The 26613-nt window shown below is 38.0% G+C and overlaps 1 protein-coding gene across 1 annotated transcript in view; it reads right to left on the bottom strand.

Annotated features, from left to right (window-relative positions):
• The window catches only part of Itga2 (integrin subunit alpha 2), a 93364-nt gene extending 76277 nt beyond the window's left edge, over positions 1 to 17087 (bottom strand). The window contains exon 1 of the mRNA XM_004848537.3: positions 16858 to 17087. Within this exon, the coding sequence (XP_004848594.1) occupies positions 16858 to 16915 (58 nt within the window). The 5' untranslated portion in view covers positions 16916 to 17087. The remainder of the gene's footprint in view (positions 1 to 16857) is intronic.
• Between the last annotated feature and the right edge of the window lie 9526 nt (positions 17088 to 26613).

Raw genomic sequence — 26613 nt, 5'->3', positions numbered from 1 at the left:
CTTATTGAGCAAGGACAACAATATATAGTAGTAGTGTCTAAAAGCTTGGCCTCTGAGGTTTGAATAGCTCCGTGCCTTTGGCAAGCTTCTCATGCTAGATAAGCCACTGCTTCATCAGCTCCAAAGTAGATACAATATATATGCCTACCTTATCATCATCAAATATTGCATATAAAACTTTCAACCAAGCACCTAACAAATGATTGGCACTTAGTAAAGTTAGTTTGTTTTTACTTAGTATCATTATGCATTTCTGAGTACAGCATATATCTTGAGAAGTTTAATTTTGGGATCCTACTTTTACCACTAACATAAAAAGTATATCCTGAATAGATTTGCAAATAAGTTTCCAGATGACATGTTACTGCATTCTGCTGAGGCACATAAAAAGCATACCATGAAAACCAAGAAAATAATATCAGTTCATAGACCCTCCAGGAAGCCACACTAACAGGAAGTGGAGTTACTTAGATTCTGATTCTGGAAATAAGCAAACAGACTTCAAATTCTAAAGTGTAGCTAATCATTACCCAGGATATATATAAAAATGGCAAATGGTCACAGGTCACATTGGATCTTTTGAACACATACATAGTTGCAGGAGATCTCATTGTCAATGTCATTGTTTTCATGCTGGAAGGACAAGAATGTAGACTGAAGGTACATCATCACCCAAAGCCCCTAAACTTAGAAGTTAAAGACCATCTGGAAATGACCACACACCAAGTACAGATTTCAGTTCTATAATATCTGGTTTACAGCTATTACACTTTTTTAAAAGTGCAAAAGTCAAAAGTACAAGTGCTTTTGACTGCAGCAGCGCAACACAACCTCTTGCTTTCATTAAGAAGGAAAGACGCAACTTTCGTTAAAAAGTCTTTGAGAGTCAAACTATATTCAATAGCTGTGGGTGCTACCATTCCCCTCCATCGGTAATGTTAGAAAGAAAAAGGCATTGCCTGGAGAGAAGCTACCTCGGATTCTCCAGTTCTCCCACATTCTGACCTTTTGCAGCCACGTGATAGACACTCATTTAAAAAGACTCTTTATTAGGTAAGTAAATGGTGATAAAAATGGATGAATCCAAGTACATGGTTTTTTAAAACACATTACTATGTGCTTACAATCACCAAAATATTTTCCTTTCACAATCCCACTTGATACTTGCAGTGACCCAATAAAATAGGGAATAATTGGGCCGGGATTTAGCTCAGTGGCACCATGCCTTCCTTGCAAGCACAAGGTCCTGAGTTTGATCCCCAGTATCGGAAAAATAAATAAATAAACAAACAAACAAACAAACAAATAAATAAATAAAATAGGGAATAATTTGCTTGTGACTTTTATCTAAAGTCATCTAGAAAAATGATGGCACTTGGACCGGGGATTTAGCTCAGTAGTTCCAGCGCCTGCCTCGAAAGTGCAAGGTCCCAAGTTCAATCCCCAGTACCAAAAAAAAAAAAAAAAAGTCCTCAGAGATACTGTTCTCTCTGTGCTATCATGAACATTAAATATGCTTAATACTTGTTTGTTTTGTGCAGTGGTTTCAACTGAGAGAAATTCTATCCATTTTGGCAATGTCTAGATATATTTTTGGTTGACACTGGTGTGGGGGTTGGAAGTGCTGGCATAAGTAAGTGGAGGCCAGGGATGTCATACAGGACCGTATCCTACAATTCAGACCACATCCTTTCCACAACCCTCCCAGAAAAAATTATCAAGCCTTAAATGTCAATAAGGTCAATGTTTAAACCTTAGTGTAAACACTGAACAGTCTTATGAGCACCATTAAGTTGTTTAAGTTACTGTGGTGGTTTTAAAACATGTCTGAAAATATTTTGCATTCTCCCATCAATAGGCAGACTCTAAGTCTCCTTCCCATGAGTGTTGGTGGGACTTTGTCATTGTTTTGATGAACAGATGCAACTGTGTGATTTCTGAGTCAAGGTTACATGAAGCCATGCTGATTATTCCAGTTTCTTCGGGCACACTTGACTTTGTGAGCCCAAGTCACCATGCAAGAAGTGAGTCTATCCAGAGGGTGCATGGTGGAGATTGGAGATGCCACATGAAGAAAGAAAGGTGTCTACTCTGACAGTCACAGATGAGAGCTCCCAGGCCTCCCAGGCCATTCTCAAAGTCCTGCCCCAACAATGATGAGAGAAATAATAAATGATGGTTTTGGTTTTAAGCTGCTAAGTTTTGGGGTAATTGTTTGCAAAGTAATATCTAACCAGAGCAATCTACAGATTCAGTTATTCACAGTCAAGTGCTCTGGCAAGCAGAATGTCTTCCCACTCTGTCAAAGGGCTCAGACCCATTGAAACACAGAAACATTAATTAAAGGACTGTTGCTCCTCTAGTTAAAATAGACTGTAATTAGCGTGTGGAAGACAGGAGACAAAGGGAAGTATTTTAAAGAGATTTTCAGAGGCCTCTCCGGAAAGCAGTCTGAAATGATAGAATACTACAGGTTGGAGTCTTGGGCTTTAGTGATTTCAAAAGACAGTTATTACAAAAATGAGAAGAGATGCTGAATACATGATCTCTTGAGATTACTTCTGAGCTTAAATTTTAAGACCATAATCTACAAATATTTTTCAAAAGATAGAAATTTTAAAATTATGACATGAAAGAATGTATGCTGAGTAAAAAGAATGAAAATTTAAATAAATGTTTAGAACCACTTTACATCCATCAAACTACCAAAAAACCCCACAAAATCTAATGTTGGAGAAATTGGTAAACAGCCACTTTACAGGTGGCCACAGTGTCCAATACGTGATGAGATCTTTAAAAAATGTACACATAGGGCCGGGGATTTAGCTCAGTGGTTTCGCTGCCTGCTGTCCAAGTGCAAGGCCCCGAGTTCGATTCCTGGTACCAAAAAAAAAAAATGTACACATAATCTTTGACAGAATAATGCCTCTTCTGGTAATCATCCAAAAGGAAAAAGAAAAAAAATGTGTCCTGTACGCTATTTTTATAGCCACATTATTTACACGAGGGGGAATTCCCCAGGAAACAACCTAAATATCTAACAATGGGACCATAATGAACCATGACATGGCAGGATGCATCAATGTAAAGCTATAAATATGAAGCTCACATGGAAAGTTCCATACAAAATGCACTGAGAAAATTAAAGTATCCATATGCATATACACAGTGAATACAGCAAAGAAAAATGTACACTTTTAAATATCAAAAGAAGGAAGTATGTTTTTCTTTGTTAAGATGAATATTTTAGTATGTGTCATTTTTCTATAAAGACAATTATTGAGCTTTATAAACAGCAGCTTCTATACACTGAAATTATTAACCAAGTTTAATATTTCAATAGATTTATCTACTACACATTAAAAAAAGGGACTAGTTAATATAAGCAAATAGACAGATTTACAAAATTATAGATGAGTTAAATTTGTTATTTAAATGAAAAAACTTTTTGTGGTACCAAAGACTACCACTGAGCTACATTCCAGCCCATTTATTTACTCATTGACACCCCAGACTATTTATTTATTTAGGAAAGGTCTTGCTTAGTTGCTCAGGTTGGCCTCAGACTTGAGATCCTCCTGACTCAGCTTCTGAAGTTGCTGGGGATTACAGGTATGTATTAATGCATGTGGCTTATTAATTAAAATCTTTTTGATGACAAAATTGAAATTTTTAAATAATAATCAAGATAGACCATCATTTTAACCCATTTTGCAAAAATAAAATAGTCTACTTTTTCATCAGTTAAAATATCCATCAATAAATAGTATACAGGAAATTTGGAAAATTAAAATCAATTATTTGTTTTTAAAAAGGTGACCCCTAAAATGTTACTTTAGATTTTCTTGTTTCGTAATAAAGGACTTCATTATTGAAATAAAAGGTTAATATAAATAAATAATAAACAAAGCTTAAAATTGCTTCTTTGAAATTTTGAATAAAGTTCATAAACTCTTGGTGAGAATGATCAAGAACAGTGACAATGAGATATTCCTACAGGGTCGATCATACAGAAATTAAGTTATGAGGGTATTATAAACAATTTAGTGTTAATTTGAAAATTTAACTGTATAAACTAACCAAGAACAACTTATTAAGACAGATTTAAAAGAGATAAAACATTACAATTTCTAAAACAATTTAAAATGCTTAACCTGTAATTTAAAATCTACCTGCAGTGAAAATATAGGCACAGATGATTTGCAGAGCATTATACCAAGGATATAAGAAAAAAATGTCAAATTTACAACAAACTTTTTGAGAGAATAAGAGAATAGGAAATGGTCCCCATTTTACAATATTAGCTCAACCTTGATACCAAAGTCCAAAAAATTGCTATAAGAAAACATAATTACAGGCTACTCTTACTCATGAACATGAATACAAAAATTCTAAGCAAAAATCTGTAACTTATTGACAAAAGTTGATCAAACTGAATGTATCCCATGAATACAAGTTTGTCATCATATCTGAAGGTCAATTAATGTAATTTGCAATATGAAGAGATTAAAGGAGAAATATACGATCCAAAAATACAAAAAAATATTTATAAAAGTCCATGTTCACTTGTCACTTAAAAAATATTTCTTGTCAGGCCGGGGATTTAGCTCAGTGGTGTCACCACCTGCCTCACAAGCGCGAGGTCCAGAGTTCGATCCCTGGTACCAAAAAAAAATCTTTTGTCAAACTTAACAGGGAAAGAGAACTAGATGATAAAAAGGCAATAGCTGAGTGTGGTGTTGCATGCCTGTAATCCCAGCACTCTAGGAAGATGAGGCAGAAGGATCACCAGTTCAAGCCCAGCCTGGGCAATTTAGCAATTCAGGGAGACCCTATCTCAAAATAAAAATAAGAAAGGACTTGGGATGTAGCTCAGTATGAAGCCCCTGAATTCAATCCTCAATAACACACACACACCCCCCCCCCACAGGTACGCACAGTGTCTATGAACAAACATATTTAATAATGAAATATTGAAATCTTTATACTGATTGGAAATATGAAAACTGTGCCTTCTTTTCAAAGTTCTACACAACGTTCATCATTGTACTGGAATCTCTAGTTGATTCATTGTGGCAAGAAAAGGTAATAAAGAGTAAAATATTTGGGAAAGAAGAAATAATACACTAATTCATAAATGATATGATAATGCACATAGAGAAACCAAGAGGACTAGAAAAATATTAGACCTAAATAAAGAAATGTATCAGATTAGTGGATAGGAATACTTAATGTTGTAAACATGTAAATTATTAGTCTATATAGTCAATTCAATTAACATTTTAAAACACTCTAAGTCTTAAAAGATTCAAAGATATTAACAAGCTCGTTCTAAAATGCAAAAGCCAAGTCATTTCTGAAGGGAAAAAATACTGGAACAATTGCTCTATTGGAAAATAGGACTTATTGTAAATTCCCAGTTAAGATAGAGTGATACTGAAGCAGAGCAGATGGGTTAGAAATAGATAAAAGTATATATGATATTTATGTATGATAGAGATGGCACTGAAGGTGAATTTTCAATAAATGGTGCTGAGCTAATCAGTTATCTATAAAGAAGATTTTAAAAAATCTTCAACTCCTACTTTATATCATTCTCAAAAATCAATTACAGGGCAATACAGGTCTAACTGAAAATACAAAACAAATAAATGTTTTCAGATAATATAGGTCAATATCTTCAAGACCTTGAATTAGAAACAATTCCTAGAACATAATACTGGAGAAAAAAAAATTTTAACTTGATACATTTATCTACAGTAACATTAAGAACTTTATCAATATACACCCTTGAAAGGATCAAGTCCTTCAAATGAGAGGATATATTGCAACATACATAACTACTTAGGACAGATAAACAACTACTAAAAATCGACACACAAACCCCACTGGGAATCTCATACGTGGTGTTCCACAGAAAAGGAAATCAAGATACCTAATAAAATGAAAGCATGCTAAACTATATTAGCCCTTGAAGAAATGTTAATTACAGTCATAATGAGATGCTGTCAATGTGCCACAAATGGCTAAAACTCAAAAATTTGTATATGATTGAAGGTAAGGGAGAACTGGAGCAAGGGGACTACTCATGTGGTACTGGCAGGACTAAATTAGCACAAGCATTTGGAAAACTATCAGAACTTACTAATGATCCATATTTGCATTCCCTATGATCCTGCAATTTCAGTACCAGATCCATTCCAGTAGAAATGCATACAGAGGTTTATCAAAGGTGATTGTGAAAAACATTCATAACTGTACTATTTATAGTAGCGTACAATGTAAACTAATCCAATGTACAACAATTATAATGAATGGATAAATAAACTGCAGTATTTTTATACAATGGAAATGTAGTGTGTACACAGCGGTGAAAAAACAAGAGCAACATGTACATACAACATAAATAAATCTCACACACAATGTTAACAAGCCAGACGGAAGAATTTGTGCTGTGTGTGTATGCCTGCACGTGCTTGTGTGCATTTAAAACCTAACAAAATTAAACATAGCATTTACCATATGTATATTTACCTAGTGAAAGTACAAATAAAAGCAAAACAATGATTACCCGCCAAAAAGGGAGAGTGATTTGCTATTGGGAAAAAACATGTAGAGTACTTGTGATGTTCTGGCAACCTTTTTTTTTTTTTACCTGAGTTGCAGCCGCACAATTTTTTTAAAATACCAAGTTAAAGCCAGGAGTGTTGGTGCACACCACAATCTCGGCACTCTGGGAGACTGAGGCAGGAGGATCACAAGTTTGAGCCTAGCTTTGGGCATCTGAGGGTCTTAGTGAGACCCTATCTCAATAAATAAATAGGCTAGGGATACAGCTTTGTCCAAAGGCCCTGAGATTATTTCCCCAGAACTAAAAAAAAAAAAAAAAAAAAATTAGGCTGTGGTAGGAGACACTTCTCCACGGGTATCTCACATACCTACACTTCTGAGTATGTGGAAGATGCAAGACCCTAACCTCTCTTTACCAGGCCATTTCTCAGGTTGTGTTTGCAGCAAGCCACCATCAGGAACAAGGATTATTCCAGTGGGACACAGAGCAAGTTTGGTGACTGCTTGCTATAGCCAGCAGGTTCACCAAGCCCAGTGTTCCTTTGATGCAATGTAACCTGCTGCATGTGTAGGAGTCTGGCTGGACCCTCTCTGTGGGGCCTGTGACTTACACGGCAGAAGAACAAATATGTTTGCTGTTTCACAAGTGATAAAGATCTTTAAATCTTGTGTTATCTGCCAACATCCATGAAATAGTAACAAGCCAGTTTACTAATTTTAATAGGGTGAAATCTAATCCAAGTCCTGACAAGTGGCACATTTACTTTTTGTGACTCTCTCTGTACGTATGTTACATTTTACAATGAAAAGTTTTAAATTTTACCCAAATTCTATTTTTCTTTCTCTTTTTTGACTCATCATTTCTGAGTGCTTACTACACGCTAGGTTCTGTGAATACAGTGATCAATAGGGCAAACATGATTTATAAGAATATATTCAGGGGCAAAGTTGAGCAAAAGATAAATCATGGTGCTGCTTTTGGAGAAAAGGAAATGAGGAAAGGACTCTGGGAGGGTAAAAAGATATCTGAACTGTCCTAATATGCTTATCAATCTTGGTACATGTCAACAGAGTGAGACAGACATTTCAAGACAAAGGAGAAACATTTTTTAAAGCGAAGTGTCAAAAAAGTGAAAATTTAATTGACTAAAGGAAAATTTTAACAAATTCAGATAAACTGACAAATAGTGATTTATATGCATATTAAGTGGAAAGAACTACGACATTTTCAGCTTGACATTCATCATAAAGTGAAGCTTTGCCGGGGATTTAGCTCAGTGGTTCTGCTGCCTGCCTTGCAAGCACAAGGACACGAGTTCAATCCCCGGTACCAAAAAAAATAAAGTGAACCTTTTATCCTGTGTTACAGTAGCTGTGGTACACGCCTCCCACGTTCATCATGCATTCAGCAGACAGGTATCAAGATACTTTGAGCTTGTAGTCTGCAGGAGTTGAGCACATTAGTGACATAGAATGTAACAACTGCTGTGGAAGGAGCAATGGAAGAAGTGAAATCTAATTGGAGTAGGGGATAGGTATGCTTCCCAGTGAGCATAAGCCTCAGTCAAATTGAGGTTTAAATGATTTTCAGAGTGGGAGATGGGAGCTAGAGTATTACAGAATAAGAGAATGCGAACAAAGGCAAGAAATCACAAGGCTGTGTTCTTAAAAAGACGTCATTCGGACCATAAGAAAAAAAATTACACCAATATGTTAAAGTCTAATTATCTGGGGCATAAGTTAAACTCTACAATACTAGAGACTTCTTAATTACCATGCCATTTGTATAATTTATTTACTTATTTTTCAATCTTGAATTACATTTCTATTAGGGTTATTTATTACATTTTATACTGAAAAAAAAATAAAGATCCTATAAAAGTGTTCCAATTTCCTAGGCTGTTTTTCTCCCCACCCCACCACCCCAGAAAGCAATGTTGTTAGTAAGCACATAGAAAAGTAAGGCACTTATTGTGAAATATCTGTTTTATTCACCAGGATTCAGAATGTGATTTAGAAGGGGTTATAAAATCCAAGAAGGTTCATGTTCCAACAAACATACAAGAAGCTATTTGGTTAGAGGAACTGAATGTAACTGGTAAACAATTTGGAATAGAGTTGTCTGACTGAGCCGACCAGAGGCAGCTTGTGTGCAGTCTGCATTTCTACATGGTAGCCATGGAAATGCAAACAGGCCTGCACAAAGACAAACAAAGGCCACCTTCACATGAATCAGGGAGAGTGACAACTGCCAATGTTAAGGCATCCACCAGTGCAATAGCTTTGCTCATGCTTTTCAAAACACAATGAAATAATCTCTAACACCAAAAATACAATGTCTGACTCTCTTTTGTTTCCACTGCTCTTTTTAAACATTAACCTCATTTTTATACAGAAAGCCTTTCAGTGATCCAGAGTTATGTATGGCTTCTGTAGAAAAAACTGTCTCCAGTCACTCTAAACTAATAAGAGGAAGAATTACAGTCACACTTTCAGAACATAGGAAAACAAGGAAGAAGTCTTTGCTGACAAAATTACATAGTTTCTAATCAGTAGGTAAGCAATAGAACAAGTCTTCCCAAGGAAGTAAAATATATTTCAAAATTATTAACAGTCCCAATATTCCATGAGCTGAAAACATTAGCAAAATATACAGCCTAAATTGGTACTGCTTGGTAAATGTTACTTACATTTACAAGAATCAGCAGGTATAGATTGTATTAAAAATTTGAATATAAGCAAGTTGGACTAATTAAAACTCCAAGAAAATTAAGAATAGATATCAAGTAGTGTTCTAATTTATACGATTAAGTGAAAAATGCTTTAAGATGTTTTCAGGAGACCATGAGTTAGAATAAAAACTTTAATATTTTACTAATAAAACTTTTCAAATGCAACACTAATTCTCTGAAACTGGCTACTGAAAAAAATTATTATACTAAACAGACATAAAGAATCAAATGAGAATTGGAGAAACTTAAGTCTATATCCAAAAGAACAGGTATGTTTTTTTAGAAAATCTGGCTAATGCACTGATACTAATTCTGAGATCAGAATCAGAATGCTGTTCTAATATAGCACACCCAAAATGGTGTAACAATTACATTTACTTTAGTGTGGTAAGTATGTCACGAAAAAAACCCAGAAGTGTATAGAATGGCTCCTTCACTATCCAGCAGGCACACTGTTGTATGGGAGGTGTCTTTCCCCCACAGCTTTTGTTTTCTTTGCTTCCACATAGCTCTTCTTTCTTTCCTTCTTTGCACATTTGGAACAGCTTCACCTTTCTCTCATCAGTAAATATGACCTCTCCATTTCATATCGCAGAACATACTTTGCCATTCTTCTTGTAGCCATCTGTGGCTTCCAGTCAGGGAATCCTTTTTGCCAGAGCTGTTGTTGCTGGCTGCCAGTCTTTCTCCTTCTCCTTTTCCTCTGGTCATTTCCTTTCCATAGACATCAAAGTCCTCCCCTTCCCTCAGTTCTTCTTGTCTTATGGTCCTCTGCCACCTTCAACTATCTCAATAAAATTTTTAAAAATTACAAGTGAACACACAATACTATCAGTAACAGGGAGTTTAAATTCTTATATAATTTTTATACAACCCTCTCCATGTTTCTTTGTTCATTTGCTTAAAAACAGCTTCTCTTGTCCCTTTCACTACTTCTCTTTCCTTTTACTACCAAACTTTTTGACACTGTCTACATTTCCTCACTTCTATTTACCCCCCATCTCACTCATTCGGATTCCTACATTTAGTATTCCGCAGGGATGGCCCTTGGCAAGGCCATTGGACTTGCCTGAATCCTATGAATAAACTGATCATGTTGATAAATTCTTCCTTCTCCAAATATTTCTTTGTATTCCATTTCCTATAGTCTTCTACTTTTCCAGCTGTCCTTCTCTCTCCCATCTTACCTATTCTTCCTCGCCTGATCCTCTAAAGTAGTTCCAGAGTTGTGGCCAGAGACTTCTTCTGGTCTCTCTTTACCTTACTAACCCTATCAATGTCATCTCCTGGATTGTAGACAATTCTTAAATCTCTGTCCAAATCTTACTCCCTTCCCTGCTCCTAACGCCTCTACATACACCTGCCTACTAACTAGACATGTAAAACTGGATGTCTCAAACTTAACCTGTCCAAACAATATGATCATCTTTTTCCTCCAAGTTTCTGTTCTTCGATGCTCCTTACTTCAACTTGCCTTCATTGAGTTTTCTACATCAGAAACATAAGCATCTGCCTTATCTCCCCCTTCTCTATGTGTAACCATAGTAAATCACTCAATGAATCCTGTCTGTTCTTCTTCCTTAATACCTTTCAAATCAGTCGCCTACTCTTTCCCCACTGCTACTACCCAATCAATATTTTGCCACTAGGATCTCTCAGTTGGTATACTGCACTAATCCTAAAACTAAAACCAATTATTACCTAAATGAATTCAGTGACTTCTATCTGGCCTCTATCCATCCACCCTCCTCTGTATCACCTGAGTGATCTGCCTAAAGAACAAATCTGTTCTTGTCATTCCCTAGTCCATGCCCTCCAAATCTTCCCACTGTGCTATCCTTCTTACCATGGTTTAAAGTACTCATGACCCAGTGGCTGGTTATTCTCTTAGCTTTTACTCTCTGAAAACACTGTGAACACTAAGTTCTGGCTATAATGACTTTCTGCTTTTACTATGTCAGTTTCCTATTCAAGAACCTAAACATCTCACCCAGGAACCAGGAGACTTGGGTCCTACTTTTGGGGTCCTACAGCCATCAAGATCTCCAGGATCCCTCCCCTAAAGATCAAAATTCTAATGATTTGTTGCTATCCCCATAAAGATATCTCTGAAGGTGTGACATTTCAGTGTGTCAAAGTGACATTTCTCCATCCTTTGAACTCAACATTTAGTTTTGTATCACTCATTATTTGCAAACATATGATATCTATCATGCTATAGAAACATGTTATAATTCCAAATTATAAAAAACTAAGTTTTAAATCATGAAAAAAAAATGTTGACACTGAGCAGAAAGATGATCTGAAATTTCAATAATTTAGAAGCTCAAAGACAACACTAAGGACTCATTTTCTCTACCTCTTTCCATACAGATATACATATTATATTGGCTTTATTCTTAAGCTAGCTGATATTATGGTTGCAAGATGGCCACAGCTGCTCTGAATTTCACATCTAAACCTGACGGTATGTTTCTTAGGAATAGCCTTCTTAGGAATAAAAATTCTTCTCCTTGAATTCTTCAGAAGACATCCCTCTCCAATGACTCACTGGCCAACACTGCATTATAAGCTGATGTCTACATCAGACACTGGTAAAGGCATTCTGGATCTGGTTGTACAAGAGAGAATAGTAAGTTTATAAAAGGACTTCTGCTAGAAAGAATGACGATGGGTTCAAATTAATGAAGTTTTCCTTCAGGGCTGAGACCATTTCCTTCCCTCATGTCTGGATTTTTTTCCAAACAGACTGCAACTTCTCTGGGCCATGTTTCTGGTTTTCTCTGATTTAACCTTGAATCTATCACATTGGCTCACATGAAGCAGGTGGTTCATAAAGATATGGTCAAAGGTGAGTTTTATGGAGTTCTCTGTAGCCAGAGCAATAATGCCTCTGTAGACCTTCAGAAGAGGTAAAGGAATTATCGACATAAACAGAATCCATGCCTCCACACCTTCAACACCAGGATTCTTCTCTTCAGAGAGCCATTCCTTTCTTCGAGGGGAACCACTGGTCACTATGACAATTGGATGAAACAACAACCTTCCACATCTTTGACTTGTTGATTAGAGGGCCAAGATTCCTCTTCTTTTGTGCTGTGCTGAATCTTTCTGAAATATCCTAAGCTGAACAGAGCAGTAGTAAGGACTAAAGCTAGGGCTTTAGTGGTAAATTTACATGATGCCAATATGCTTTTGGCCTCAAATATTTCCCTAGTCTTCCTTAAATTTTTATTTTTATATACTGTCTGGACATGTGCCTTTATTTTGATGAATATCTAAAATTCTATCATTAGAAACTCATCTCTTTGCATTAATAGGCTTCTGCTTTTTACTACACCCAAGACAGTTAGCAAAACAGACAAGGAGCTATCATCATCCACTTTAGAAGGAATTCATTTAAACTAATGTAGTTACTGACTCCTGGTGTTGAAATCTACCTATCTTGGTGTTCATCTCACAAGGAGGTACAGGCAACACTGGAATTTTAATTTCTTAGGAAATAGAAGGAGACAGTGATAATATTTAAGTAGTCACTTCCAAACCAGACTGTACATCAGAAATATAGGAGTAATTGTTTTTATCTATAAAATCTTGAGTTCCAACCCATGAGTTTAAGTCATGAAGGCTCAAAGAGGCTCACAAGACACAGCAAAGCTTAGCTGAGCTTGGGCAGGTAGAGCTGGTAAGCCATGGTGGTGGTGGTGGGGTGTTTACTTTATCAGAAGATGGCCTAAGGATGTTGAGTGGTTGAGAATCAGAGGAGAGAGATAGTTTACACTGGATTCCAGAAAGGAGAGATTACCTCAAGCTTTCCTTTTTGCTACAGAAGAAAAGCTGCCTTACTTTATAACTATGCTTGGGGATGTTTCTTCTAAAAGTGAATGGTCAGTTGCAAAGAGTTGAGAGAAAAATCAACAGTTCAATAAAGGTAAAGGTATAGTCTAGAAAATATTTTAATTTCAAACATGGTACCATTGGGTCTAGTTAGAACACAGAACAGTGTAGGGTATATAGCTGTATTTATAGGGCTTTAGAGTGCATGTGTGTGCCATGTATGGAGCATGTGTTTTTGTGCAAGAAGGAGTAAAGAAAATGTTGGATATGTGGGTTTAGGCCAGACAGCAAGGGGACTTTTTATGACATGCCAAGCAACTTGGACTTTACCCTACATCAGGGGGGAAGTCACAGGATATACGAAACGGGGCATGAAACACTGGACATCGATTTGTGTTTTAGAAAGATAACACTGGTGACAATGAGGAGAATGAATTGGAGAGACAGGAAACAAAAATAGGAAAGGCAGTTTAAGAGCTACAACAAGGCAAGGGCTTAAACTATGTGGTGGCAGAATCTGCGTGGATTTGAGGGGAAAAACAGAATCTGCAGACTGTGAGATTAAAAACAAGAGAATAAATTCCTGGCTTTCCTGTTTGCATGATTATTCTAACATTAACACCCAGTAAAGGAGAAAATTTAAGTGTAGAATTCAATTTAAGAAATATTGAGTCTGATAAGCTTATAGGACATTTGGATGAAGAAACTTGATGGCTGACCAAAATAAGAGGAAGTTCCAGGATAGAAATCTGCAAACACCAGCCAGGAATGAGACAAAGAGATGAGCCTCTGATGGAAACAGAGAGACAGAGAACGGATAAGGAGGATAAAAGCAGAGAAACAACAAAAACAGTGGTAGAGGGTATTTGAGAAAGAAATTAAATATTATAAGAAAGACTTTTTATTTGAAGGAAATTAGAATATTTACAGACTGAACTGGAATTATACTAGGGAGAGAAGGCTGATTGCTCAGAAAGTTCTTGAGGCAGTAAGAAGAGATGTGAACCAAAATCCAGGTGGAAGGATTCCTTGATGTGCTAACTTATTGGAGAATGTATGATGGCATTCATTTAGTTACTGTTTCCTTTCCTCTAAAGACTTTTTATTTTATTTACAGATTATATGGACCTCTTGCAATCTCTTTTCCATCCTCAATCCGCTGGTAAATGATGAAAAGTAATAAACATGGAACATATGGAACTAAACTATGAATACAGCTTTTAAAAGCATTTATTAGAAGGTTCATGGAAAGCAATTTTGAATCTGTGTTAAAATGACATTTGTGGGTGGTATGTTTCTAAGTAGTTTGTGTGTGTGATAGAGAGAATTCAAGATGCATACATGTCTGTAACATTTTAAATTTGGATGTGTTTATACTACACGATTGTACACGCACAAAATTTGTAAGGAATTATGTTTGTGTGCGTTGAATGATGATGAACACTCAAAAATTTTATATAGTTAGAAAAATGACATAAATTTTTTCAATACTGCTGACCTAGAGATTTCAAGTGTTCTTATTAACCTGAGAAACACAAGGTATCAAAAATTAATACTGCTTCTTTAAGTAACTTAACTGATATAACAAATGACAATGCTTTACTATAATTATTTTAAATCAAGAGAAAACTTGTTCCTTAAATATGCAAATAAATGGAACAAGAAGAGGAAATAAATATATGTTGTCATTTTAAATCACCTCTACTTGCTTGCTTTGTGCTATCCTTATTAACAAAATGCAGGTTAAAGTCCGTACCTGACTTCATGCCCTACAGCAACACATTCCACTGAAATGTTTTTCACTGTTCTTTATAGAACAAGTCTCAACATTTCAAAGATTAGAAAAATGATGTTATGTTTCTGTAGTTTCCTTTAATACCTGTATTTGAAGAGAGATGAAAAAACTTGGATTATATTTCTAGTACCTCTTAAGAAAGTTGTAACGTTCCAGGGACTGGTTTTCAATGTCAAATCCACCTTTATCTAAAATCCCTGAACTAGAGTTGATGGCCCCTCAGAATAACTACAAAGCATGATGGAAGAATACTCTGAATGCTTAAATGTTTAAAAATATATTACAGTAAAGGACATTTTGCCATTAGTCCCTCTCAAGCTACTCCCCCTGGCTTGGAACACATTTATCTTATTGTTCTTGCCACTTTCTGAAGCAACTTTTGAAGTCCTCTTTCATGGATGGGTGTCTTTATTCGCTCTGTTGTGGCTGCCTCGACATCCTCAAAACATTTACCTTTCATGGTCATTTTGACTCTGTGGAGAAGTCGTGTGGTGCAATTCCAGGGAACAAGTGGATGAGAACACATCAGAGCGTTTCACAAGCCTGCCTTTGTGTTGGATGGCATGTGGCAGCAGTATCCACCATACTTTCTATCACACCTTGTAAAGACAGGAAAGCAGGTGTCCAGAATCTCTTCAGAAAGTGGCAAGAAGGATGGGATAAGAGTGTTTGAAGCAAGGGAGAGTCGTTTTGAGGAAGATTAATGGCAATGTATCTTTTACTGGAATAAATTTTTAAAATTTAAACATGTGTCATATATTTTGATTATAACACATATCTGGGAAGCACCCAACACAAGTTAGACAACAACCTAATGATGTTCATCCTTTGTAGGAAGTGGGATGGGGAGACTATTTTTCTCTAATCTCTGATCTAGAGTAAGTGCCCCAGGCTGGACCTGGACTAGGTTTCTTCCAGTGTGAAGAACAGGACCCGGAGAAATGTCGACCTCAAAGGAGCACAGTTTTAAATATTTTAACTTCTTTGTAAAAATACCTGAAAATCAGCGACCATTTTTGTTTTGTTTTAAAAGCTGTTCAGACTCTAAGATTCAATTGTAACTCCTCCCCTCAAGTTTAGTTTAGTAAACTAAACTTCATGAACGGGCACACACTTGGCTCTGGGTAAAGGCTGGGGGGAAGTCTCCTGAAGGTCTCACAGCAGTGCGGCAGCCCTCTCTCATTTCCCCCACTCGGTGCAAAAGAAGCCAGGCACCTAGGGGACTCCATCTGCCCTGCAGTTAGAGCGGCTGCTCCTCTAGCTAATTCTCCCCTTGAGGCCTCTAAGACCAAGAAAAGGGAAAGAAAACACTGGCCGAAGTGCACATTCTTTGAGCCGAGGACGTTACAACAATAAGAGGAAAGCAGAAGGGAAGGAAGAATCCCCCTCTGCCAAGTATTTAAGAGGCGCTTGCTTTTTCTGTCTACTATGGAAAGAGAGAGCAGCGCTGCTTCCTGGGGCAAGACATGGGGACGTTCTTCACACCTTTGGGTTGAAACATAAACATTTCAGAATCTCTCGCAAAGCCACCAGGCATCGCGGTGGGACCCGCTGACTGCTGCTCTGCACTGGATCGCGGCGCGGCACCTGTCTGAGGCAGGGGAAGTTGGGCTGAGGGACTCGGGGTCTCTGGACCACCCACCAAGACTCCTTTGAGCGTCCCTAAAACCGAAGTGCCCACACAAGTGACGCTGAAGGGAGGGTGCTACTTTGGAAGATTCTTGAGAAAATAAAACCACCTTGTGTGGACTCCACTTCCCCACACACAGTGAGTGTGAGTGTGTGTGTGTGTCCAAGCAGCTCCGCAGGGCTGGAGCCCGGGTCCACGTGGAACCGCAGCACAGAATCCGCTGCCTGTTCCCCAGCCCAGCAGATCCCTCCCTCACGCGCCCAGGAGCCACGCAGAGCCAGCGCCGGACTTACCCTGACTGAGCGCTAACAGCAGCCACAGAGGCAGAGCCCCCGCCTGTTCTGCACGCATCCTGGGTCAGGCCCGGGGAAGCGAAGTGCTCTGAGTTTGCAGGGAACACGCTGCTCCGAAAGAGATGACGGCAAGCAGACGCCTGAAGCTGTCGGGAGGTCTCCCACCCTGCCTAGTGAGAGCTGGGAAAAGTTGCTAGCAGCTCCTGCAGGGCTAGGCCCGCCCCTCCCGCAGAGCAATAAAACGGGATCTGCCTGTCACGCCCCGCGGAGCCCAGCCAGGCAACCCGCGGCTGCACCTTTGCTGCACCACACCCCAAGAGCAGCACCTGACTGCCCCGCCCCGCCCCACCCCGCCCAGCCCAGGCTTCCTGTAGACCAAGGGAATGGGGACAGTGTGCCGGAAGACCGACCAGGGAGCGCTGGACGGGTCACGACCCGAGTCTCCTGGAGAACCGCAGCCCCTCCAGCCCTCTGAGGCTCTTGGCCTGAAAGTAGGGGTGGGGGTGAGGGGCAAAACAGCAGTGCATTGGTTTCCCTGCCTACCCCGGGAGGGTGGAGAAAGGAACAAAAATAGGTGCAGAATGACCAGGTTAGAAACTCATATGGGAAGATTTTCTCTCAGGTTATGATTATCCGAGGTGCTATTTAAGCAAGGCCTGCTGCAAAAGCTCTGTAAAGGTGTGTGTGTGTAAAGAGGGGGGAAAGAGAGAACCAAAAGGGAGAGCAAAAGGAGCTGAATTGATTACTGAATTTCAGGGATTTATTTCAAGACAAGCGGGAAGGGTGAGAACCCTTATATGACCTCATGAGCCTTCATCTTCGTCTGTTATGACAAAGTGACCATTTTCTTCCATTGTTTCAATCTGCTTTGGAAAGAAAGCATCTTATAAGTATATCTAAGATATTTGACTTACAAACCTAAGAAATAGAAAATTCACTTTTCATTTTTTTCTGAATCTGATTTTTCCTCCAAAAGTTCACCCACAAATTCCCAGCACAGAATTCTTCCAGTGACCACTTTCAGTGCAGTAATCACATGTTCTCATAAATTAAGGAGTTATTTATGCAATCATGATTATTTGCACCATTCCAAATCTTGAAGGAGCACTGCTACCAGCAGAATGGTATGCCTGGGATAGGCCACTAGTGCACAAAGTGGTTCCAGGTGGGAAGGACTTAATTGATCGGTGAAAATCAAATGCTTTTTAAAAAAAATTAATCATATGTAGAACTGAAGTCTTGAATTCTTGAAGTATTAAACTGACATCTATCAGATGTTACTGTTTATGGTCAGGACTATAAATTCATTCCTATTTTCTTACATGACACTTATTAACTCTTCTTAGGAGCTCTGACAATGCTTGAAGGTATTTTTTCTGACCTGTCTGTGGCACTCACTTGCTTACTAAAACATCAGTTATACCTGAGAGTTCTTAAGTGGCCGCTCACTAACCCTGACACATATCCTCTGCCCTGCACAGATTTCTTGTGGGAAGTGAGCCAGGTTTCAGGGAGATGAATATCTGTCTGTTTCCATCTGACTCATGAAATGTGAGTAAGTGTTTGGAACAGACCCTTGTTTGGGAGACAGAATAGTTCACTTAATGTGCTTTGTCTCTGGATGCTGGAAAGAAAAATGAAACTTTCTTTGCGTTTGTTCTCAGAACTGGACAAATTAATATTACACTACCAAGAGGTACAGAATAGATCAAGAGCTCTATTTTCTAAGAGCAAGCCAAAATTCTAAGGAAAAAAAGAGCAAGCTCTTGCCTCACATGAATTTAAAGAACATAAAGGGTTCTGGAGACAAAACAGCTTGAAATCCTCTGCCTCATTCCTCCTAGGAGGTCCTCCTACCTAGGTGTAGTTGTGCTGGACGTCACACTGTGAGCAGGAAATAAGCAAGTCAGCGTTTTCTTAGCTCTCATCTCAGGAGTCCTGTACACCTCTCAGACTTTTAAGAACTTTTGTGTCTGTGGAATATTCCTATTGATGCTTACCATTAAGAAATTAGAATAGATCATTTTCCAGACAACTTATGATCAATTTTTGCATAACAATAAGCCTATTACATGTTAACCTAGATACCATTCATTTTATGAGTTTTTTATTCCTAAAATAAAGAAGTGGAATTGTTGTACTTTTTATCAATTTTTCTGATACCTGCCTTTACAAATACACAATTTGATTCCCATACCTACTTCTGCCAATCCAGTTCTTGGGATAGGGTAGTTTTGGTTGAATCATGGATTAATAGGGTAACACTTAAGTAGGCAGGTGGAAAAATGAGAGACAATTTTTGGATAATACTCTGATACTACACCAAAACTCAACAAGTGGTAGTTTCATAAAGTCTAGTAGAAATGTGAAATCTGAAACCATATCAATACCTTTCATACTTTGTAGCATTCAAATTTTTTGGTCTAATGACCTCCCTCTGCCATACCTAAAGGTGACCCACATCTGTTATTTTTTCTTGCTGACAGGGAAGAAATGAAACACAATGAAAAATGCAAATAATGCCTCTGCGTTATTAGGAAAGTAATACTCAGCACTTGTGAAGTCTTGAGACACCCAGAATCCATACTCTGAAACCACTTAGGAATGGAAGTGGATCCTTGTCTCTTCCCTCTTTTAGCTCTAGGCAAGAGTATTTTGGGGCAGAAGGTTCAGATGACTTTTTCCCAGGGCTCTCTTCTGATCATTCTGATTGCTTTTACCTCCATGGCCTGCTCTTCTTTACCCGCTTCATTCCCTCATATACAGTCACCTAAACCAGAAGCCTCTGCTTTCCTCCCTAGGGCCACCACTAGCCCACCCTGCTACCACAGCAACTCTATGCTTTACCATGTTGTCTGTGCACGATTTTCTGTTCTCTTCTGATCATTCACCATGATGACGTCTCATACATACTATCTCTATGGTTTTTCTTATTTCTAGTATATCCTTTATACTTGTAATCACAACTTTCTTTCTAAAATACATGCTTGATCTACCAAAAAATCTTTGTATATCTGTATGATAAATTGGGCATTTAAGGTCCCAGTTGAGCCCCAGCCAACTTCCATATTCTGCTTCACTAATTTTCTGTAGAGCAGACAATAGTTAGGCCAAATTCACCTATTCACTAGTCTGCCTCTCCCATTTTTTTTTCCTAATTCCATAGCTATTTTTCTACTTATGGCTTTTTCGCGTAAATGCTGAATCTCTTAAATCCTTTCTGTTTATACCACAAGAGTCTATTCCATACCTGGTAAATTCCTAGTAGTTATTGTATTGAAATGAATTTCTTAACAGTTCCACATTCTTCCTAAAGCTCTGAGAAGGATTATGAATGTAAAATTCTATGTAAATCCTAGAAAGTTTGAAATGAAGTAACCAGTGACTCCTCAAATGTTACTACATGAATCTAAGTCATGACAGAGTGAAGTTAGAATCCTTTGAACTTGACTCACCAACAGTTCTCCAGGAAATGAGTCATGCATAATGTCTCAAAAAGAAAAAGAATAAACAAGACACTTCCAACATAAAAACAAACAAAATGGAAAGACAAAAATAATACAGTTCTATGCTCCCCACCTTGACCCATCAGTACACTTAGAGATTTTTTTCATACTTCTAGCTCTACTAGAGCTGATGTTCTTATTTACTTTTTGTATAGAAGATATTCCACATAATCCATGGGTCTTTCTCAGACTGTCCTTTACAAGTCATTGAGCAGACGAACAACCCTGCCTTGTGGTCACTGAGCTAAACACCTGACCTAGCCTGGAACAGATTCTTCCTTTCAGGGATTTATATGCAGGATGTAGGGGTTCTGGAGTCTTTGGACCACAAGAACTAGGAATTTATGTTCACTTTGGAAACCGTTTTAGTTAATAAATACAGAAAAAAGCAATCCATAATTATTCAGAGAAAAGAGAGATTAGAGAGACCAAGAAATGGAGCTGGTAGTAGGGAAGGGGTCTCTTTAGTTCTTTGTCCTCTATTTTCTGTTTTCAGTCATCTGGAAGATCTAGCTTTCCTTTCTACCTTAAATGTCATGAAATACCCCTGTGCCCTCCTATCTTCTCTTTCTTAAGATTTGAGCAGGTTTCTATTCCTTGTACTAGACTACCTTTAAGATGAATATCTTACTTTCTCATGAGAAACCCTTGAAGATTGTAAACATGTCTCATTAACTTCTAAAACTCATAGTTTCTAAGACAGGGACCAATACCACATCAATGCTCAGTCAATGTTCATTACTAATGAATAATATATTTGTTAATTATATTTGTTAATACATTTGTTCAACTAATGTCTAATGTTTTACTTTAAGATGAACCAGAGAAAAGAAGTTTATATCTTACAATATGGAAAATCTTAATAAAAGGAAAACATTGTGCATATGGTATTTAGATTTTTTAAAAAAGAAATGTGTCTTATGATGGATCACCACTGCTTATGGCTATCTGTTACTCTGTAGTCTCTGGAAAATTTGGATATTTCTCTTAGACATCAGTTACTTTTCAAGCAGGAAAAAAATGATTTTCACTTAAACTACAAAGAGTGGTTAACTGAAAAGATATGAAGAAATTTCATAGAACCTGAAGACATGAATTATAGTGAAATAGGAAAAATGTAACTCCCAACCTGTTAGATATCAAATGTCTGAGATTGTGGTCTTGCAACTTCGAGGAATAGAGTCTGGAAACAAAAGAGGAAGTTAGGAGAGTTTTAATGGAAATAAAGGAAAGAAGAATAGCTCCTGGATTTCAAGCAGAAGTTCCAAATGAGTGGCAACCAAGACCCTTTGTCAGGGGTAATGTATACGTGGACCAAATTATAATCATCCTAAAGAACTACAAGTACTATATAGCTGCTTAGCTAATATTGATTTAATAGAGAAAGAGTCATGTACCAAGTGTATATGAAAAGAGCAAAGGCATTTTTAGGAAGGGATGGGTCCAGATGTTCTGGTATCCACCTGGGTGTTTGATGCCTATCTGGACTTTCTGGACCAGGTGGTGCTAGTTACAGTCTCAATTTACTGTTTATCTTGCACATCTTAGCTGCCTATAATAGTAGCATGGTTCTGGCATCTAAAATGAAGAAGGAACAAGAAGAACACAATTCACTCTGTACAACTTTTAGGAATTGGGTGAATTCTTGGCTTTGACTCTCTGTGTACCTGCTCTAGTCTCCTCTCTATAGAACAGCTTAGTTCCTCTTCAGTTACTCATAGTTCCTGTTGCTCTGCAACTTCAACTTGCTAGCGTCCTTAATTTTCCATGGCCTGCTTGTACTCTAGATTCTATAAGGCCTAATTTAAAATCACCTGGGATCTTCTTCAGTTTGATACACTCATTAAATAATTCTGGATGACATTTCCTCTACCAGCAATACAGAATCTTTGATCTTTTTGGTAGTTTTAATTTTTTTCCTGAAGCAGAGTCCCCTCTATCCCATTATTTTGCTGTTTAACTTTTAGTGCATCTCATGGGTGATATTAACTCATATTAGGTTTGAAGTACTTTTGATTCTACCATTTAGATCAGAGTTTGTCCTTTCAGATGGAAATACATTTCAAATATTTAACATCAAAAAGTCAAACAGAGCCAATATTACCATTAGCGTTTATTTGACTGGCAGACCAGTAAGATTTGTTTACACATCAAAAGAATGAGCTCACTGGAGCTAGGAGAGCCTCAAAAGATTCTGAACTTCAGTTTTGCCTGGAATTTCAGTTTTAATTACCATCTAAATATTTTCTGCCTCTGAATTCTCTACTACTATGCTATCTGAAAAAGTAATAGCTCCTTTTCCTGGCTTGCAGTCTTTGGCTACTTTCAGGGTACTTTAATATTTGTCTTCATGTTTCCTACATAATCCCCTTCCAGATTTCCTAGCTCTCTTCCTAACAAATTCATACAATTTTATACCAGTTCTTTCACCTGGTAGATTGAGAATTATATAATAGCCACTTTGTAACACATCCATTCACTTACATATTAATTTACCATCAACTATATACATGTTAATGAGCTCAATACTATGGTGACAAACAATACTGGTTATCCCCAATGGCTGTCCTCAAGGAGCTTGAAATCTCATCAAATACTGTCTTCAGAGTTGTGCTCTAGCTGAAATCATATGCTGCACATGAGCAGAGAATGTGAAAATTCAGTTTGCTTATACCATTCAGTGGAATGAAAGAACATCTAGGCACATTTTCTTTGGATTCAATATAAATGCTATAAAAGTATCATTATAAGAAAGGTTTGTACATCAAAACTATAGATCTGTAGGTAAACTTTAATTTGAGGTGGGTGTGGTGGCACATGCCTGTAATCCCAGCAGTCAGGAGGCTAAGGCAGGAGGATTGATGTGAGTTCAAGGCCATCCTGAGCTACATAGTGAGACCCTGTCTCAAAAAAAAAAAAAAAAAAAAAAAGAGACTTAGATTTTAGCAGAACAGTTTTAAAACCCTTAAAACTGTAAGTTCTCAACATTATGCTATGGGAACACAGCTCATGTTTTTTTTTTTTTTATTGTTATGACCTATTACATATGCATACAGGTAGTGACTTTTAGCCCTTTGCAAGCTGAACATTTACCAGTCTCTGGGTACAAATGAGTTCCCATTCATGCTGTTGCCCAAATATCTTCCTCTCATTATTCCCACTTGTATCTATAGGGCCCTCAATCCTGAACTATGTCATAATGTGCTCAAGATCAGTTCTGGCTGATGGACTCTGCTGCTTGAGATCCAATCATGCCTCCACCACTAATAGAGTGGAGATTCCTGTCCATATCCACAGTTTATGATGACAGCAGACTTCATGTTGCCAAGTGCACTTGTGAGTCTGCCTTGAAAAGAAGAAACCGCCACCTCCTTCCTCAGACTAACATTCTTTTAGAGGGACTGCTCAGAAGACTTGCTTATGCCCTAAGTGTGCACCACAAGCCAGGGATATTTATTTGTAGCCACTCCCCACTCCACTCCCACAAACATGCAAGGAGCATGCACACACCCAGGATAGCTAGAACCCAAAACATTCAAGTAAGAGCTACCAGATTATAACCAGAAATGTGATTTCTTTCTGACCCTTGGCTTAGTTTCTGAGTCTGGCTCAGAATTCTTTCCACCATGATTCTTTGCAACTTGGCTTCTGTTCTTTTCCATTCTCCACCTTCTCTTTTCCCAACTGCCTAATTTCACATGACATAAATGACTAAATCCCAGCTCCAGCTCTAACACAAAACTCTCTCCCTCTCTCTCTCAATATTAATAGTGATTATACATATTTTAATAATAATAATATATTTTGTTTTTATAAAATAAACTGCACATGTTTAAATTTCACAATTTGATAAGTTTTGGTATCATATAGTTATACTTTGAATAAACTTTTTAAAAACATTTAAACTTTAAATGCACACACAATCGTGTAGGGGAGTTTGTATGTGTGTGTGTGTGTGTGTGTGTGTAGGTGTGTCTGTGGCTGGGCATACACATGCATGTGCATTTGTGTTTGTAGCTGGAGGAGGAGTTCACAGGAGGCAAGCTGTTATGGCTTATACTTACATGTCCCTCTAAAGCCTTGTACATACATAGATGTGTGGTGGGTGGATCATAGGTGTGTGGTAATGGAGATTATGGGTGTGTGAAAACTAGATTAATTCACTAATTTGTTTAGCATCATTCTGGGTGTGGAAAATGGGATGGCCCACCCTTGGTGTGGGTGGTACCAACCAATGGGTTTGTAACCTAAATGGAATAAAAAAGGAAATGAAGGCTTGCTGCTCGCTGCCTCTGGCCTTGGCACTCCATGGATTGTTCCTCCTCTGCCATATACCTCTATCGTGCTGCCCTGGCTTCCAGCCAACTGACGATGGACTAAAACTGCTACAAACTGTGAACTAAAATAAACCTTTCCTCTTTAACTGTGGATGTTAGGTATTTTGTCCAAGCAACGAGAAAGTCAGACACAAGAAGTCAGACACATTGTGTTGTTACACAATTGGGACAGTCTTCATATTTACTGAGCTAGTCTAACAGATCCGCACATCTGTTTGATTAATGAAACACAAGGGAAGGAATTATCTCCAGGAGATCATCAAGGTGTGAAATTCTGATTCAGAGAACATGAAATTTTTCAAAGAGCAACTTAAGTAAAGCAGGGTGACGGCCCTAAATCTGAGGGGATGAAAAGAACTCAATTAAAAGGATTTTAGAGTAAATAGTTAAAAATGCTAAAAATGGTAAATCATCTCAGTGAAAAAGTAAAAAATAGTGCCACATATTGCCCAAGCTGTACCGTGAGTGTGGTCGTAGGTAATTTCTTCATTTCAGCAGGCATATTGCTAAATTATGAAACAGAGAAGAGGAGAGTCTGACCACAAATTAGAAGCCACTGAGCATATTCAAGTGATTGATACCAAGAGCAGAACAGAGCAATGACCTGGGAATCAGGCTGTACAGTCTGCATTGAAAGTTGGGACCATAATGTAGCATGAAAGGAAAAAAATAAGTATGACATGCAGATAGCACTACAGCCAAATGACAAATGTGAAATAGTCATTCTAGTAGCCTCTAGAAGCTCAGAAGGAAAGATTGGACCTGATACCCAACACATCACAAGGAAGGGCTTGAGCCAGATAAATCTTATTTTAATATTACTATATAATTGCTGCATGTCTCAGGCTGAGAATCCAAGAGCTACACATATCTGATTGATATGTATCATTGCATGTCAGTTGCTATTTATTTTTGTCTATAGTCTATTCCCATGCCTGCTTGCCAAATTAGAGTTTCCTGATATACTTCTCTTATTGGATTTTATTATTTGCAGAAGCAAAAGCAACAGAACTTCCTTTAATATATAATCTTTGGGATGTAAGTTGCAGAGATAAACATGGTAATGGAAGTGAAGCTAGGTAACAAATAGCTCTGTCAGATCAGCCAGTTTTCTGACTCACTTTCTACAGCTGATATGCAGTTTAATTTTGAACTTAAACAGCTGTTTCCTGGTGCCAAAGTCCACATCCTGAGTGCATTGCTAAGAACCAGCCCACCTGGTTAGTCTGCCTTGCTTTAGGATTTGTACTAGCTACAGGCTGTAGGAGAAGGACCCTGGGAGACCCTCAAGCCACACAATGAGAGGAGCAGAGCTGCCCCCAGTGCAGAGGAGGTGAACCTTCCAGGCTGCCGCACAACCACCCCAAGCACAAAGGAAGTGAGCTGTGTGAGCATCAGCAGCAACACTCCTCCCTACCCTCCTTGAAATGAGAAGACACATAAACAAGTCTCAAAACCAGAAATCCAGATCACCTAAAGCAACCCTAAAGGGAAACAAGATGGAACAATCTCTTACTCAACCACCTGGACTCCCTGAACTGGCAACAAAAGAGGATCTGGAAAAAATGAAATCAGGAATAATTTCTCAGATATCAGCAGAGATTGTATCCATAGTGCAAGACATGATTAATGAATCTAGAGAGGACACAGATAAAAAAAAAATAGAGGAGCTAAGGAATATGATGGAATCCCAAAATAGGAAACAAATGGAATCCATAAAACAGATGCAAACAGACATCCAGGAGATTAAAAACTCCATTGAAAGTTTATGTAGCATAATGAGCCAATGTGAGGATAGAATTTAAGATATAGAAGATAAGATTTCAATTAGTGACCAGGAAAAGAAAAACTGCTTCAAAATTGTAAGGGACCACGAGAAATCAATCCAGCAGCTGCTAGACGATGCAAAGAAG

The sequence above is a fragment of the Heterocephalus glaber genome, unplaced genomic scaffold (assembly GCF_053883595.1).
Source record: "Heterocephalus glaber isolate CG9 unplaced genomic scaffold, H.glaber_assembly_v1.0 deba00001538, whole genome shotgun sequence".
NCBI classification, from domain to species: Eukaryota; Metazoa; Chordata; class Mammalia; order Rodentia; family Bathyergidae; genus Heterocephalus; species Heterocephalus glaber.
This window is presented reverse-complemented; position numbering and strand designations above follow the sequence as displayed.